Here is an 18,445-nt window from a genome sequence, read left to right as displayed (position 1 = left end):
CTGCTTCTTACTTATGCTTCTACCTGGGCCTAACATTCATTCAATTTCTATGGCTAATACACTAGTCAAAGCTCACCAAAATACTTTTAGATTTGGACAGTCACTTGTAGAGCTTCTGATCCATGTTTTGGGATCAAGTCTGCTTTTTTACATGCCTCAGCTGGCCAAATAGGCTCCTCATTTTCCACCTAAGTACTTTTTACAGAGCTAATTTCTACATTGGCTTTTGAAAATCAACTGAACGTTGTAAAAAGACAATGCAAAACTATGCTTAGAAGAAACTAACGTGAGACAGAAAGAGCTCAAAACTTGAATTCAAATTTCATACCTACTGCCACATCACCAAAATTGACTGTGTTTGTTCCATTATCTGAAGTGACCACAACAGATGGTGCTACAGCTGGACAGTGCAACTCCAAATACAAAGTGTTGTAAGGGCTAGAGGGATAGTAAAAAGATATTTGCTCTTGGATCATACAGAAATAAAAACTATTGTCAGAAATCTGTTCTTATTCTGTTCATACCAGAGGATATCATTAAATTGGTATTACAAAACAATACACAATTTCTGGGGGCTGACTTTTTTGTGTATGCCTAAGCAGAAAGATGAACTACATCTGGCTTAAATTCTTTGCATAATTATTCTTTAAGCTGCTTTGATATTCACGTATTCAATTCTTACCAACTAGTGGGTTGTAACCATGAGTTTCTACCACTGACCTATGAAGTAATTAAGATGAGAAAACAAATTTCCTCCCCAAATGAATAAATTAACATGCCGCCATTTCCTCCTCAAATTTCTGAGCTATCATGAATTGCACATATCTAATTGCAAATACCTGCAGCTCAAGTTTTCAGAGCCTTTCTTTTCACTGATACGTCCACTTGCCACAAAGCACGGTATGATGTATTTTTCAAACCTCCCAGTGAAATTCCTCATCAGGAAAGCCTGGGCTGCCATATAAGCATCACAACTAGAAAATCCAGGAATAAGAATCATCTCAGTAAGTGACAGAGCAAGAAAAAAAAAAATCAAAAAATATCTGAGCTATTTGTGTTTACTGTTTCTTAGTCATACATTCAAAATTGAACATAACAGTGAAACTAAGGGACTGTCTGCGTGCACAATAATGGACCCATCCTACTAAGTGTTTTGCTTTTCTCGCCAAAAGAGAATAACAATTATAAACCCAGATAATAGATGCTATACTAAAGATTGCAAAATCATCAGTGTGATTTCCTTATGTTGAATACACTAAGTATTCCAGTGTCTTCCAGTACTTCTACATCATTTCAATGATATGTAAACACACATGATCATATTTCGCTAATGCAACATGCCAAGCAATACTTCATAAAGGGAGTTTTAAAATATAAAATTTATTTTTTATGAACTGTACTGGAAGTATTTAAAAATTATAATTAAAGGATTGCAATAAACTTGGGATTTTAGTCAAAAATGCCTAACAACCAGTACAGCCAAATGCCTGGTGTTTAAGCATGATTAGGCAGAAGTATGGTTCTAAAAAGTTGAACTGTATGCCAAACAGGGACCTCAAGTATCAGATTTTGCATCTCAGTATCCGGATTTCTAGATAACACATGCTATTAATGTTAATTCTCACTGAGGGACACATATTGTAAAATGACTATTTAAAATGCACGTTTTGCAGCATAATTACATTTCCAGGACTGAAGATGACCATGACTAATATGATGGACTATGCAAGCCCTCAAAAAAAAAAATTTAACCCATACCCATGGATATGGGGCATCAGAGGGTTTCCATCGGGGTTGAATGTATTCAGCTCTGTTAGGCCTATTCAGCAAAGGTATATTAGTAGTAGTTTCTTTTGGTAACTAAGTTCAGTTTTCTCGTTGACCTTTAAAATAATACCCTTGTTGGTTCAGCCAAATTTTCCTATACAGCCACATCTCATGCTTTCTGATACATTCTTTGAAGTCTTCAATCCCTCTGATGCATAAAGGGATTCTTTGCCTTACATGAGAGGGTACAGCTGTGTGGCTTAAAAGCAGTACTAATTTTGGAAGCAGCCTTTGCAACATAGCGAAAGCTATTTTTTCTCTACAGTTTGCTTTCTTGTCTACCTATAGGTTTTAGAAGATTTATTAAACTATTTATAAAGAGAGTGTTGTCTACATAGTACAAGATGCTTTTGCTGACTTACTCAGGCTTTAATTCTTTGGATTTTGCTTCTTCAGAACTATATAGGGAAGCCAGGTATTTACTGCCTTCATCCCTTACAAGCTGTCTGGAAGACTGCTGTCTGGCAATGGAAATGCTTAATTTCTTTCCCTCTCTCTTTTCATCTTTTTTCCTTTTCTGCAAATACACACACAGAGAGATTATACGCTGAGGGTGATCACCAGTAATCCAATCGAGACATCAGTTTACAAATACACAGTCCCTTGCCCAAGGATACAGAACCTAAGAGGTGGTAAGGATGCGTGAAACAAGGTAACAGCAGTAGGGTTACAGTAACAAGCCACAGACACAGTAGTTATTACAGACATTTCTAATAATGTAAAGTTAAGTTGAAATGGATGTATTTTACCCCATCTTAAAAAAAAAAAAAAAAAAAAAGAGTTCCTCTATTGGAGCAGATGAGTAGAAGACTGTATCTCTCATGGGAATTTTACCTATTTATCTCATAATTAAAGACAACCATAGGTGCTCACATAAATTAACTGACCCACAGCACTGCACATAAAGTCCATGTATGCTGAAAATCTGCAAGAAGAGTAGAAACTTTATTTTTTTAAGAGTACTTGCAGTTGGCATTTGCAAGAAAATCCTCTAGGAATGCTTTTGAAATTGTTAGCATGAAATTAAATTATTGCTTGGTGAACAGACTACACGTTAAGTGCAGCAGTACAGTCATTCTCTTGTCCTTTACAGCAGGTCTTACATGGATCATGAGTTTGGCCTTCATTAATATGCAAATAATTTTACAATAAAAATACTATCCAGAGAAATAAATATTTGGAAGTAAGAGACCAACAGCACGTGCTAGTTCTTAGCATTCCTTACTTGTATTTCTGCCCCTGTCGCAGCTGCTCTGCAAAGCCTCCGAACTGCCTCTTCTCTGATTAGCTGATCTGACAATGTTGGTCTGAAGGACACTTGAATCGAGCTTTTCTGGGAGGGTGAAAGCATACACAAGAATGATAGGCAAAATTCAGCCCTCACACGTGTGTTATACCTACAAAGCTCAATAGCAGCATATACGTGGCAGCAAAAAATTGACAAATAAAATACAATTTTTTTTTCCTAAGTGAATAAGATGATCCTAAGGATAAGGTCACTTGCAGCTTTTTTTTGAAGCCCACTATGTTACAGTGGGCTGATTTTACATGACCAATAATTCTGATATTTAAACATTCTTCAAATAAACCGTAATGACGACACTGGACAAAGAACATTCAGGGTGAAAACTCCCATAAAGCATTAGCCAGATTTGATGGCTAATGTTTTAAGTCAGGCATGAGAGGTTATTTCAAACAACACAAAATATTCTACCTATTCTAATAATAATTTATGCTTTGAGCTTCATTTACAAGTGACAGCATTTGTAGGGATGTAGATGATCAAAAGATTTGGCAGAACGCTTGACGTTTAAAGAGAATTTACCTTCCCAGGCAACACAGTTCCAACAGAAGGTGTAATTGTCACTGGACAGTCTTCTGGCACACAGAATTCAAATGAAGTGGGTCCAACAGGGGCAACTTCCCTGTTGCCAATTCTTGGGAGAGCATGAGTAAAGTGGTTGACGCTCACATGGGAATTCATCACATACAGTGTTGCTGTAGACACACCATTTAAAGCTGTTGCAGCAAACCGAACTAAGGAATGAGACAATTCAAGAGGTGGGTGGACTCCAACTGCTTTGCATGACAGCTTGAATTGTCTAAAAATAAACACATGATAAATTGTCTCAGCATAAAATAGTCTCTTAATCAGCCCGGAAAATAGGGAACTAATCCTGTAGTCCCTATTTAAGCAGAATTTCAAGCTTGCAAGGGAATTTTGCCTAAAGATGAACAATAATACTATCTATTTTTAATGCACAATTGGCTAGAGTCCCTGCTTGAATTCTTCCTCTGTGAACTTCTGGAAATACATCCAGTCAAATCAAAGTTTATGCCATCATTATTTTAGTAGCATTAGCTTAATGTATGAAGCATTTTAAAAAAAATATTTCTTCAGTAATTTGACTGAAAAAGCCAGCAGAGCACTGCAGGTTAAGATGACCTGGGGCAAACTTGCAGCTTGGATATGTGACAAGGATAAATTTCAGGTGGGATAAAAAAAGTCATCCCAGTAAAGACAGATACGGAAACAAAGGATGAAACTAACAGGCACTGAGCAACTCTTGTCAACTGGAGAATTCCTGCCTGCCTCACATTTTTATCCTAGCCTTACCTCTTCAAAGTAGGCAGGGATTTAATTTCTGAACTAGCTTAACAGTGGAAATCCAGTGCGATTTAGACTTCTAGATCGCCTACTACTCAATCAGTTTCTTAACATACCTATTAATCTCCGACTTGCAGGTTAGTTCAAAGCTGTACTCTTTTGCCTCGTTAGCTTTAAAGATTATGTCCAATGTCAGGTTTTCAAGGGGAAGAAGTATTCCAAGTCCGTCATTGGGTTGAATTTCAACAAACTTCAAAATGGCAGGATAAGAAATTATTGTTATTAAAATAAGAAAGTATGAGTTAAATTATCAAATTATTAATAAATTAAAATAAGATATTAGTGGCAAGATAAGAAAATTTTGTTATTAAATATACGAATGTCAGGAAACAGAAACGTTCTAGTGAGCAGCTTTCATCTGAGTTGGTGAGTAGTGCCTGACTGACGCACAGATTTCTAATCTTGAAGTAACTTGAAAGGCATTAAATCCATTAACTCAGGCTTCAGTACAATCTCCTCCCCAGCTTCTTACCATCTATGGTAATCACCTTTCTCTAATGGTGTTTTTATTTACCCTTCATAGACAATTGAATGAAATATGGGCAAAATCTCAACAGTTCCCCCTGTATCTTTGAAAAGCCAATTCCTGTATGACGTGCAGAAGCCATAGTGACAAGAACCAGTTTAATATCTACAAATGTATATCAGCTTGTGTTTGAGTTGATGATGATGATTCAGGAATGTCTCCCCACATTTTAAGCTAATCATGAAACACATGCTGTGAAGTAAAGCTTCAACAAAGCTGAAGATACCAATTTCTTTTAGCTGACTCCTTGATTGTAATCCTTAAAACAGCAGAGAAATGGAGAATGCCTAATCGAATATCAGGTTCCTCTAGCTCCGATTCCAATATGCGAAACTATTTCACACTGCAATCATCATGCTATTAAGAAGCTTGAACAGTTAACTTTTTGAAAACAAAAAACAAAACAAAACAAGAAAATTTAGCAGACCTAGCCCACACGAAATTGGCAGCTCCTGTGATTAATTTAGCTTCCACATCAACTTACAGAAAATACCTAGCCATGGATCAGGGGATGGTTCCCAGCAAGCAGTTTGGCCATGGCCATCCTGCTTTAAAAGACAAAGTGTTTAGGCATTTGGATGCAAACTGTGCGATATTCCTCAGCTTCAAGGCCAAAGCCACATCCCTAAGCCTGTTTGATTTAGTAGTATAAGCGACCTGTGAGCCTGAACGGAAAATGCACCAGGTATTCTGTTAGTAGATTTCTTGGTGTAAGAAATAGGTATTCTAATAGGATGAAGTCAGCCTAATAATGTTACGTAGGTCAGAAAAGTAAAATCTCCTTCAAGATGTTTACAGTGCTTGGAAAATGCTTAGGGTATAACAAGATGAAGTTTACACAAACCAGTACAAGAACTAATCCACGTGTTTCCACAGTGCTGCAGGCAGAAGTACTTCCATGGGTTTGCAAGAACCTGTCATGATTTATTTACACTCACATTGAAACATGTTTTCATAATAATTAAATATATTTTGATACAAGAGGTGTGTGTGGGATAACTACATACCTCTGGAAGTCCCACAAATCCAAACTCTTGTGGCAAGATGGATTTGTTTGTTAGCACAACATTTGCCTGCACAGCTTCATAGATTGTGCAGTATCCAAAATTGATTTGTGCTGGACTGATTTCCAAATCAGAAGTAGTAATGATTGCATGGACAGTAAAATTAACTTTTTTAGCCTGAAACAAATGCAAAAGCACAGGATAAAAACGTCCATCTGTAGCATTGTAAGGACAGGATTTAAATGAAATGTCATCCAAAAAGGTCACTGCAAAAAAGTTATTCTACTCTCTTCCTTGACAATAACATATGTAAACGTAGCATATCTATCTTGAACTTCAGCCTCATTGTTCTCCAAAAATAAGCAATAGGAAATGTCTCTTCAATAAGCAAAATTAAAAAAATATTATCCGTATCTCAAATTCCATATGCTAGAATGGAATCACACCTGCATCTCCAGGAAATGTGAACTGTAAGAATACGTTACATCTGCAGTACAGATCAGAATAAAGAGATTGTGCTATGGTATCTGGTAAGTCTCTGGTACAAAATAAACTACTAGGGAATAGATGAGCACTAACTAGAAAGGACTTAACTTCAACTAGTAAAGAACTAATCTAAGTTAAGATAGCATTAAGTGAACATTCACCAAAATAATGTACATCCATTGTCAGTCTGATAACCAGCATAATAAAAATCACTAACCTTACCCACAATCAGTATTGTCACTGGAACTTCCAGAATTCTTGTCTCTTCATTAAAATAGCTCCCTGCATCTTCAGGAAGAGAGCGCCTAAAAATCAAAAAGTACATTCAGTTTCATAAAAATATTTTTACTATTTTCTAGCTAAGGGGAATAATAAACTTTTGATGGATGTATTTCTGAACAAAAGGAAAACCCCCAAGCCTCTCACTTAAAGTCTAAAAGTTTTATTATTCACAGCTTTTAATCTTAACACAGTATTTGTACTCATCAAATAGGAGTACTCACACATATAGGTGGTTAAGCACCAATCCCAATGCTTCACTGAAGTGAAGTCTAACTAAAGTCTTGTATGCAAGATATATACAAATATTAGGGAAAATGGTGGAAGAAAATGCCAATCAAAAATTAGTGACCTATGAAATTCCACCTTCTGACCAAGAAAAAGAAGATGCAGTCAGATCAGAAATATTATGGACTTGTCAGATTTCCTATAGAATGGCATAGCTCCAGACAATCTGCTCTGAGCAGGTATGCGTGGATTGCAAGAGTATCTACCAATGAAGTTAGAATAATCGACCTTCTACACCTTAGTGCTGGATTTATTTTTTATTTTTTTTTAAGACAGGATTTTGGACACACGAAAATTTAAGGGAGTTATTCACAGAGGTCTGCATCCCTTTATCCTTTTTAAAAATGCCATCCAGTCACTTAAAATTCTGAAAAACTGAAAGCTTACTTTATAATCAGAATATAAGCCTTCTGCATCTTTGCTGCAACGACAGCACATAACCAACCCAACCTAGGCAATCATTTCCTTTTGACACTGATGTGAGTTAATTACCAGCCAGTTTGAGGCAGAACCAATTGTATCACAAAGCACAGAGACATAAATAAAGTGAAACAAACTTGGAGACCAATAGCGTCTGATTATATACCAGATTAGTAATTTATGAGAAATATGCGGGTTTTCTGTAGTTGAAGCATCTTGCTATCATAAGCTCAATTTCAGAGCTTCAAGCCAAGACAATACAAAAGCTCTAACATTTTTAGCTCTGCCGGTCTATTTATAGTGTCTTACAGCATCCGAGTGAATTGCTTCCTGTTCTTAGGTCTCCACGGTGATCATGTTCCTACTACTACTACTGGAATTACGTGCCATTTTTTTAATGTATTGTTAAAGAACAGTTAATGAATAAATAGCACCCACTCAGTCACCATGGTGATCTGAAATCTTGCTGGTTGTTATTTTGCAAGTCTGAAACGTGACTTTAGAAGGTGATCTTCAAAGGTATTGCTGACTTGTTTAAAGATAGAAACTGGAGTTAAATACAGTAGGAATTAAGTACCAGCTTTCACTTTGTCACAGGACATTAGACTAGCAGAAGAAATTAATCTATTATAAAATAATCCAGAGGGGAAAAAAATAATTGTAACTGGACATACACAGTGATGGACTCTAAATTAGCTGTTACGCCTTGGGGAAAAGATACTGAAATCCTTCAGATAATTGCTTTTAAGCATGAAGCTGCCATTTTCAGAGAACTAAGAGAAGCACAAAAGATTTCGATTTAGACTGCCAACATCTGCAGGACTAGTTCCAAATGCAGAAAGTCTAAAAGATGTGGTATTTGGGAATTCTGAAAGTCAGCAGATTAGAGAGCTTGCCTTCAAATAAACAGACAATGTCTGCTTCAAACACGCAGAAAGTTATGAGTATTGTAACACCTGACCAAGCATTTCAGTGTGCACAGAACACTCGGGAGAACTTCCTAAGCCTTCAGTCATCTATCTGTTCACTTACTATTGCTGAATGAGCGTTTCTTTTTACTTTTGTGTTACTTTTAATATAGCTATTCTATTAATATAGCTTATAATACTAAGTCAATGAGGAGGCATTTACAGAATTGCGTCACTAGCTCAGTACTTCACACCAGCTTGTAGCAAGCTCATCTTTCTCTGTCATACAGGCACTTCCCCTGTGTGTTAGGTCTTTGAAAACTGATCTGTACAGTGAAACAGCCAGATACTTATCTTGTCTGTCAGAAATGCCTTAATCTCATCAAATCTCCTTTCTGAAGCTTCCCCATTTTTCAAAGGAAGATTAATGTTCCAAATCCAAGCTATGCTTCTATCTACTCATTAAGTGTAGCAGTGCTTTACAGCATCTGAGCTTTTGGAACTGAAAAATGGCATAATAATGGTTACTGTTGTTGTAATCTGATAGGATTTGAGATATTGGAAGAAATGTAAATACTTTTACTTCTTTGAATAGTAACCTGGTGAAAATTTCAAAATCAGTGATTAGACTCTCAATTTATAATCCAGAGATGCTGAGCACAGCAGTGAAAATCCAAATATACCTACATCAATGGAACTAGATAACTTATATGAGAAAAGCAGCAAGTTTGTAGCAGCAATCAATGCAGAAGCCACCGAAGCATTTGGCTGTACACCAGAATTAAGATCTATATCATTTAATTCACATTTGAAAAGAAATGTCCTGCTAAATTCTTTAGGATGGCAATGATGAGGGAAATAAAATTAACAGCGGTCAACAAGGGCTTTTGTATTTAAGTTTTTAAAAACTGGAATTCTTTGTTTCCTATAACTGAGCTATGCTTGTATATGTAGATGTACCACGAAATAGAGAAGAAACACTTGCTGTGATAAGGCTTTTAGCATCTTAGAAGATGTTCTAGAAAATGCCACACGAAATTCAAGATCAATACATTCATATTTTGGAGGAAAATGTGCATGGGTAGGAGAGACATGAACAGGAAGCCCAACCATTCTTACCTTAATTAGCAAGCACAGGAGTTCTTGTCCAGAAATTATTTAATCAGTGATCCATGAAGTAGCCACCTGCCTAGATAACCTCTCTCTCTCGTATAAGAATAGCTTCCCCACAGAAAAGGGAACAGCCTACCAGGAATGCAACTGCTAAGATTTTCACACTACTGCTGTCACCACAGGAAAAGCATTTCCTCACAGGTATGTGATCCAAGTTAATTTCCTCCTCGAGCATCTGGCAACTTTTAAGAGGCAGACTAGGACTGCATTGACATCAGCAGTGTGAAGTCCAGCCTGGTACACTGTGAAGGAAGGAAAAAATAAAACAAAAAAACCCCCCACAAACTTTGACCTGCTCAGATTTTCCACTGACAGTCTCCTACAGATATTGTCTTAAGCACAGAAAAGACTAATGTGGTTAGGTTACCTGGGCAGAAACTTCAATTGCACGCTGAAGGATGACTGAGCTTGAATGTAACCTGTTTTGGGAAGCAGCTCCATGTGCTTACTCAATTCTTTGCATACTTCAAACTTCAAACACAGCGTGGCTTTTGCTCTGCAGACAGATCAGACATGCTTAGGTGGCTTTGAGGCTACCCATACTGCCATCTCAGCAAAATTTGCTCTTGGAGTTTGGTCCCCGCACCCCCCCCTCCTTGCATCTCTACTCTACATTACGATTACAACAACTCCAAGCTTCCTTTGAAAATGATGGGGATGTAAAACTGCTACAGCAAAATCACATGCTTGTATTCTCTTTTAAGTATAGAAAACAAGATTTTGGAAATACTGTAAGTCAACCCAGTTGTATTTCAAGCAATATACAGAGCTGATTGGTACATAATTATCAAAGTGCAGCACAGTGCTAAGTCAGGTCAGGGGAAAGTCAAAGCCAAATTATTGCGAAATATCAGCTAATTATTTGCTCCTAACATACGTTCCCTCTATCCAAATCAATAGGAATGACTCACGTAACGTTTGAGACACCTAATTGGTCCTAGCTGCTGCACAGAACCCACTCAAGATGGAAAAGGAGTAGTCTCCTTGTAAGGCTGGATCTAGGTTGTGTAACAATGGTGGTGGGTGGGATGCAACAAATAAAAACCTGTTATTCTGCCTGAGAAACAGAAAAATGAAGACCGCCAACCCCTAAGTGAGGCCAAGGATACTTAAATGATGCTTAAGTGGCTAACAAGCATTTAACGTCCCAGCCTGTAGTCAGAAGAATCAAAAGAATGAACCTGAAAGAGCATAATACACCTAAACCATCAACGTCTACCCAGTTTGTGAATTCCACTCATCCTAATTATCATTACAATTATCTAAAAATCTTCAATACCAAAAATTAAGCTTGTACAGGCAGGAAAAAACCCTCAGACTTAGGGGGAGTGGGCTGTCTGATGCCAGAAATGCACTGAGAGCGCTGCTGCGTTTGATTTTTCTTTCCAAAACCGTGGTGACTTCTTTTAAATAGATGTGAATTCACAGATCTCTCACAGTCTCTCCTCTAAGAGACTCTACAGGGCTAGAAGTCATAGTGTGGCTAAGCTGGTACTGCCAGATCCTCGGCTAAAACTTGCGATCAATTTGCCCTATGAATGGCATATTGGAAGCTAGGAAACACCTCCCTGTTTACTGAATTCTGGCCATATTATGATACAGTGATAGCCACAGACCATACCCTGCTTTGGAATTTTATGCTTAAGTGCAAAATTGCCAAGCAATTTACAAATATTTCAGCTTGTCATTTTCCTTCTCTTGGACTGGTTTACAAGCTGTCAGTCCAGATGGTCGGCTCTAAATCAACAGCTAGAGCATGTGGTACTGGGAGCCTGGAATGATTTCTGACTGTTGACAATCTGAGAGAACTATATACTACTTCATTAAATCAGTGCAGATTATAACCTGCCAAAGAAATTACTTTTCAAAGTGATTTATATTGGAGAGGATTCTGAGAAGACATTTTCACCCTTTATGCTGCTTATTTATGTTTCGTGATTACCGTATTCTATGTGACCAGTAAAAAAACAAAACAAAAAAACCCACCACACCACAAAAACAAAGCAAACAAAACCCCAAACCAAACCAGTATTAATTAACATTTTGCAGTTCTACAGAGCTTGCTGGGGCACTTCAGTGCCAGAGCTATCTAACTAACTTGAAAACTTGGTCTTCTGGTATAGACTACAACATCATAGACTACAGCAGCAATAAGATACAGACAAGTTCTTTCTGCTCTGCTTCTGTCAGATGTTTGTGTGTAGTGGTAGTGAACAAAAGGCTATTCTAACACATCACTGCCCTCCGGTCCGGGTCAGATTTTGCCTCAAAAATCTAAAGAATTCTCTTGCTACAAGTTTTAGGCTATCTTTTTGTTGGCGGTTTTTCTTTTTTTCCCTTCTGTAACTAGTTAGGAATTGGAGCAGAAATTTTTAAGAATATTCCTGAACAGCAGGATTACTGAAGTATCTAATTAACATTTAATTAAAAGAATCTGTGTTCTAGAAGTTATGCTAATAAGATTTCACATCTACTGGATCTAAACTTTAGTTTTCACTAACTAAGGCACTTCAGCAGTTGTTAAACAAGCAGCCTTTTCAGCTGGGCTGCGGCAATCTTACCTTTGGTCTCCTTCAGTGAATGGTTGCTACAAGCATTAGTTCAGACAGCACCGTAGTAACTCTTTAGCTGATACACAGTTCACACGTAAAGCTGTTGTAACAAACTATTATCTTTAGTTATATGTTGAAAGCAGTTTGGATGCTTCTTTGCTAGCCTGATAATTGTCCTTGGCTCTGGATCCTTTGTCTGTGCATAGTTCCAGCCCATAGACCTTAGCAAGGCTACCTTTCCCCAGTTTTTCAGTATTGCAGTTAAAATACAGCTACTTACTAGTCTAAACTGAAGAAAGTCTAAACCTAAGAAATTGTTCTTGACTGACAGTAATCTATAGCTATTTTGAGCAGTTTAAATTCATTCTGTTTGAGAAGTGGTTTGACATGTACCATGTAACAATGAGGAATCCTCTTTCTGATACACACTACGGAAAAATTTCAATAGCTACTAGAGGAAGAAACTCCTCAGTCACCACATCTGAATGATGAAATCTATCCACTTTTGCAGGATAAAATGTGGAGACACAATATTCCTGCAGATGAAATACTCTGAATTTCAGCCCAAATGACTGTATAACAAAGATAATTTTTCCTAACTATGGAGAATTGGGTGATAAATCAAAGACTTGATTTGCCAAGGTACTAAGGTCAGTACACTACATAGTAAGTGCTCTTAATTTAGTGAAACTTGGCAAAGGATCAGCAGGATTTTGCCCTCAGTTAAGTTTTGCTCTAAGCAATTTGACAGCTTCTATCTTTGGGATCCCCTTGAAATCTTAAGTTTTCATTAGGAGAGTTATTCTGCTTCTATACTTATAGGTTTTATCCCTGGGTTATCTAGACCAAGTAAAATCACTTACATAACTTGTGCTTGTCATATCTGTAAGCTGAATTTCTGAGATAACAGCTTTACTCATTTCTTTCCAACTGTGAAGAATCTCTGCAGTCTGTAATTCTGGTAAGCGGTTTAGAATGGATGCCTTCTACAGAACCAATCTTTCCCCCGCCCTCCCACAAACCCACCCCAGTCCTATTTAAATAGGATCTAAGAAATGCAAATTGTTAAAATAAGCATTCAATAGCGACTGCATTAGGTAGAGGGAAGACACCCGGAACCTGAAGACAATTAAGAATAAAAGTTCATGTAACCACTCTCTAATAGCATGAAATCTCTGGGAGCTGCTGAGCTGAAATAGCATCTTTATGTTACAGTGCAAACACAACCAGTCTTCAGGCATTACTGACTTGGACTACAGAAACACCCAGATATTTGTGCCTCTGTAAATTGCTATTTGGTCACTATCCGTATACTCACAAGGTATCTGTCACTCCAGTGCAGTGCTCAAGGCCTGTATGGGTTAGGAAAAGTAGTACCTTTCCCATTTCATAGTAAATGTAAGAGGTCTGACATGATTTATCCAGCATCATATCCCAAGTCTGGAAAGACTGGTGATTGACCTTCTTAATAAAGAACAGTTGGCATGAGGCTGGCTTCCAGATCATGTTTCCCATGGACTTTAATTAAAGGTAAAATAGCTGGGAAATAACAAAATTTTCTTTCATACAATTTTCTGAATCAATTATACCCAGTGTGCACTTCATTTCAGACAATGTTTAGTGTGCAAATTCGCATGATGAAACTCTGTGGGGTTGCTATTCCCTAGGGACTTTATACTTATACCACAGAACAGGCACAACACAGGGAATCTTGTACGAGTGGAAAAGCATGTATTAACCCAGATATTTCATAGCTACGGCTGGTCTTGGGAATCTGGGGTAGTAGGATACCCAAGTCCAACTTCCACAGCAGTGTGGAACTCAGAGTGCTTGTAATAAGGATGTCCTCCTGAAATGTCAAGGAAAAAAGCAAATTGTCCTTCAGCTTCCTACGACGACAAGATGGGTCTGGCACAACGGAACCTCAAGACATCACCTACTGACTTAAGATTTCGTTATTTAGCTACAGAAGGCAGCCAATAATGAAAGGGTAGCTCACCTGCTTTGAATGACAATGCAATCCTGATAAAGTCGGTCATACATACAGATCTTTAAATCAACGTTCGGACTGGGCACCCAAACCGGCACATCAATAGAAACTCCAGTGGCACTAAAGCACAGCTGTTAATACAGAAATCAAGAGTGTAATTATTTTTGTTAGTCTCAATTTCTTTCTGATCTAGACAGAGCAAGAATTTCTGCTATAAACTACAGCTGAGTAAAATATTTTAGTATTCATATTGCAACAGGGTCTTTAATTAGGGAAAGCTATGAAAATCATTTGTAAAATAAAACCTAGATGTTATGGTGCCCCAGCAGAAAAAAAATATTATACTTTGGTTTGGATTCTTTGACAGAGAACATGAAGGAATAGCATGCTGCCCACGATATTGAAAAGAAATATTTAAAATGCATCTAGCTTAAGTGAATGTGCCATAATTCAGAAACTCAAGAGACTGCAGCTTGTTCAGCCAGCAAAGACGGTAATGGCAGCACAGTGCTGTAATTCCTATAATGACCTCAGGTCTGACACCAGTGACCACATAGCTCAGACTTGGATAAAATGATCCTGAAAGAGAGGGTACCCATAGGAGCCTTCAGTGTGCAGCTGCAGCTCCTTTTGTAGACAACTCCATCTGTAGACCATGGGGAGAGCCAAGACTGGCCTACTGAGCTTCTTGGAAGTTTTGCTTTATTTTTTTGGCAAGCTTCTGCAAACTGTTCGCAGGCAGAATTTGGCTTCCAATAAAGTGTAGAATCAGAATAGGCTGAAGTGGTAACTAAAGTTGTCATCTCTTCCAGGTTTCACACATCAGTTTTACTACTGCATGCTAAATAATTCCAATTCTGATATATCAGAAAGAAAATAAACTACGTGGGTTCAGAATAGAGGAGAATACTTTCATATTTGTTTCCAGGACACTAGATATTTTCCAGTATGAGGTCTGATAAAATGGGAATATCAGGATTATTTGCATAGAAATTAAAGAGAATCAACAGGTTTCATAACCATACTCCATGAGAAAGAAGGGCCATGATTTACCAAGTGACCTCCCATCAAACCACATAATACATAATCACATGGTACCTCATTGTTATTTCTTCTAATATTCATAAACATAGCTCTCCTCTACCTCCTCCTCCTGTTTCTAACATAGGATTCTAAGCTCTTCTAATTCTTGGGAAATGCAGAAGTACGAAGATTTTAAACTCTTTTTCTGCAGTGTTTTGAAGCAAGTCTTGCACAAAATCACTCACTGGTTTGCAGTCTGAGTTGTCAAACATGATCACAAACTCTGCCCGCACATCCCCAGGGATAGCTGGGACAAACAGAATCTGAAGTTTGACTGAGCTGAAGGGTCCAATGTCACCTTCAGTAACCTAAACAAGAAGTAACATGTTTTTAATGAAAATGACTGTATTACTGTAGCTGGCTATAAAGCGTATTAAAATAAAGAAGCAGTACATACTCATACTATACAAACACTCTACTACATCTAGTTTGTAACTAGATTGAAAGCACTATGCAAGGGAAAAATTCAGTATCAGTAGCTCCCTAGGAGGTTTACTGTGGGGAAAAGACTTGGCATGACACAAGGTTTCACAACCAGGCATGGTCAGAATCTTACTGAGAGTCTCCCTTTACTGCAAGACTCTATATGACAGCTACATAATGTGGTTTACCAAAGTGTTTCCATTATATACTGGTGAATATGTAACTAAAACATGGAGAAGCTGTCTTGTGCTACCAAAGATCTGCTCTCCTGATTGCAGCATTAAGTCCACCTGTCTTTTGTATGCATATGTAGAAGCCCTAAACGCTAGTACTAACTACTATCTGGACTCTCATACCCAGATTTTTTAATATGGCTCAAGTTTGACATTTCCCAGACGTTCTTCCTGCCCATCTTTTATGTTGTCACTAGACTTTGTATAACCACAGAGTGACATCGCAGAAAAGTTAAGAAAAAAAAAGAGTTAAATTATGCAAAACGTAAATGTATATAGAAGCTTTCAGCTCAAATAAGTCTTTATAGATCAAAAGAAAGGGCAAATGTGTCATGTGATTTCATTTTAAGAATTAATTGCGATACAGTGAAGTCCATTGGGCTTGAAATTGCTCATATACTTAAGCACTTCCTACCAGAGCCAAGGCAATTTCCTTGACGTAGGCTTAGACTAGTGAAAAGTCTTGTCTGTATCTCAGGATATTCATTACCTTTCCAAGCATAATTTCAACTGGTGTTTCATCAGGAGAAAGTTCCACTAAATTATGTGCATTGTCTGTGTCTAGATCTGATCTGGAATGCAATACATCTTGACCAAGTTGTTCTGGGGATAAAAGAACCACAAACAAGACCCCACAAAATGCTGGATGTGTGCACTATTCACTAAACAAAAATATCAAACAGTAGAAATGCATTATTTTGGTCAATATCGCAAATCCAATAATGTATACCAACAATGGGGAAACAAATGTCTAGAAGGAAATTTCTGTTTGGCCATACAAATTTGCCCTAGTCCAGAAGACTACCTTAGGCACCTGAGCCTTCTACAGAACAACAATATATACTTTATCCTACTGAAACATTAATATCGGAGGTTGTTACATTAAGGAATGCAAATTCAACTGAAAGTGTGAACTGGGCTTTAATAACCATTTCAGTGGGACAAAGCGATGCAGTCAGGAGGACCTGCAAAGCAAGTGCAAGTGCTGCTTCCCTTTATTTTCAAAACAACTGCAATAATAAGTACCTTTTAATTAAACAGTCTCCCACTAGGGCTTCAAAGTGCTTTAATTTAAATCATCACGAGAGAGATCAAGCTGACTCTGGACTGTATAGCAGTAATCAACTGGCAATCATATGCTTGACATTAACCAGGAAAAAGAAAACATCTTTAAAGGTATGTGTTCTGTGGAGACAGCTACTGTGATATATGGAATCACTCAACTGCACAATACAGATCCCAGATTTAAAAAGAAAAACCACCCACAACCTTTTCATGGAACTTTTAGTTTCCTGCAGTTGGAACGATCAATATCCAGAAAAAACATTAAAGAATACAGACAATAAAGAAATTAAGAAAGTGTTTCTTCTACAAGACTGGATTTTATTAAGCACATAGTAAACATTAGGAATGAGATGGAAAATGTCTGAGGAGGTTCATCTTTCTACCCTTGTTCCTAGAATTACAGACTATAAAAATAAACCTGTCATGTGGATTTCTATTCTGAGAAGTGGGTATTCAGTTGCTGAGACAAGAATGATGATAACAATTTTGCAGTTTCTGTAAGCTAGTTGCTTTCTGTATTCTTCTGAGACTGAAGAGTTGATCGCTAATGAGAAGTGAGATTCTCTGCTGCTTTTGATATAATGGTGTCAGTACATTATTTTTAGGCATTTTTTGTGAGGCAGCAGACAAAGAAGTGTAACATTACTACTAGAATGATGAACTACTTAATTTACTGAGTAACTTTGCAAACTGAATTCCAGCTGGAGACTCTACAAATGGATAATGCTCAGCCTGGGAAACTGCACTGCCAGTTTTCTAAAGTAGTCATCTTACCTGTGGAACTACTCCTCGGGCTTGTCTCAGTCCTCTGCTCCTCTACCTGGGCTACACAGTAGGTTACTTCTTCACTATGATCAGGACAAAATTGTTCCTTCTGTTCAGCCGCAGATGTCACAGGACTATTGCTAACTTTCTCTTCAGGGACACAGTCCCTGAAATGTTGAGTAACCTATTAGAAAACACAGAAAAAATATTTTCTACTGTGCCTGTTCATCTAGCTTGCACCAGCTCCAATTTTATCAAGCAGTTGCAAATCAGACTTGTGTTTTCTTGCAACTACTTCACATTCTAAATGGAGAAGTGTGTTGCACTGTCCAAAAACCCACACATTCTACTAGACCTTTATCAATAAGCAGATTTAATTTTTGCTAGCTGGCCGAAACAGGTAGATAATATAATCGGAGCAATACAATACAGTGTCAATTATTTTTACTATTAACAGAATTGACATCTTTCTACTGGAAACACAGGCAGTTCCATGTCAAAACTAAGTCTGCTAAAACTAGATTTCTGTTTATTGCACACCTACAAAAGACAGAATACAGAAGGAAAACCATGGATACAGACAGTGTTATTTCACAAATTCTTTATCTGAACCATGCTTTTAATGTAAGGATAGTATGAGAGTTGAAAACCATGCTCATGTTGAAACAGCTCAGCAGTTTCCCTGTACTTACTATTTAATGTAGGGTTTCAAAAAAGACGTCAACCCTTTCCTTAGAACTTAAAAATTGGTTAGA

General features: G+C 37.5%; 1 protein-coding gene across 1 annotated transcript in view; it reads right to left on the bottom strand.

Annotated features, from left to right (window-relative positions):
• Positions 1–18,445, bottom strand: part of CFAP74 (cilia and flagella associated protein 74) — a 48,345-nt gene that overhangs the window by 7,217 nt on the left and 22,683 nt on the right. Inside the window, exons 17-28 of the mRNA XM_009709790.1 lie at positions 17,700–17,874; positions 16,351–16,463; positions 15,390–15,512; positions 14,131–14,252; positions 9,947–10,075; positions 6,729–6,816; positions 6,029–6,202; positions 4,552–4,685; positions 3,653–3,929; positions 3,053–3,160; positions 840–1,000; positions 329–438 (exon numbers count right to left, since the gene is read on the bottom strand). Of these exons, the coding sequence (XP_009708092.1) occupies positions 329–438; positions 840–1,000; positions 3,053–3,160; positions 3,653–3,929; positions 4,552–4,685; positions 6,029–6,202; positions 6,729–6,816; positions 9,947–10,075; positions 14,131–14,252; positions 15,390–15,512; positions 16,351–16,463; positions 17,700–17,874 (1,714 nt within the window). The remainder of the gene's footprint in view (positions 1–328; positions 439–839; positions 1,001–3,052; positions 3,161–3,652; positions 3,930–4,551; positions 4,686–6,028; positions 6,203–6,728; positions 6,817–9,946; positions 10,076–14,130; positions 14,253–15,389; positions 15,513–16,350; positions 16,464–17,699; positions 17,875–18,445) is intronic.

This window comes from Cariama cristata, unplaced genomic scaffold (assembly GCF_000690535.1).
Source record: "Cariama cristata isolate BGI_N322 unplaced genomic scaffold, ASM69053v1 scaffold7861, whole genome shotgun sequence".
Lineage (NCBI taxonomy): Eukaryota > Metazoa > Chordata > Aves > Cariamiformes > Cariamidae > Cariama > Cariama cristata.
This window is presented reverse-complemented; position numbering and strand designations above follow the sequence as displayed.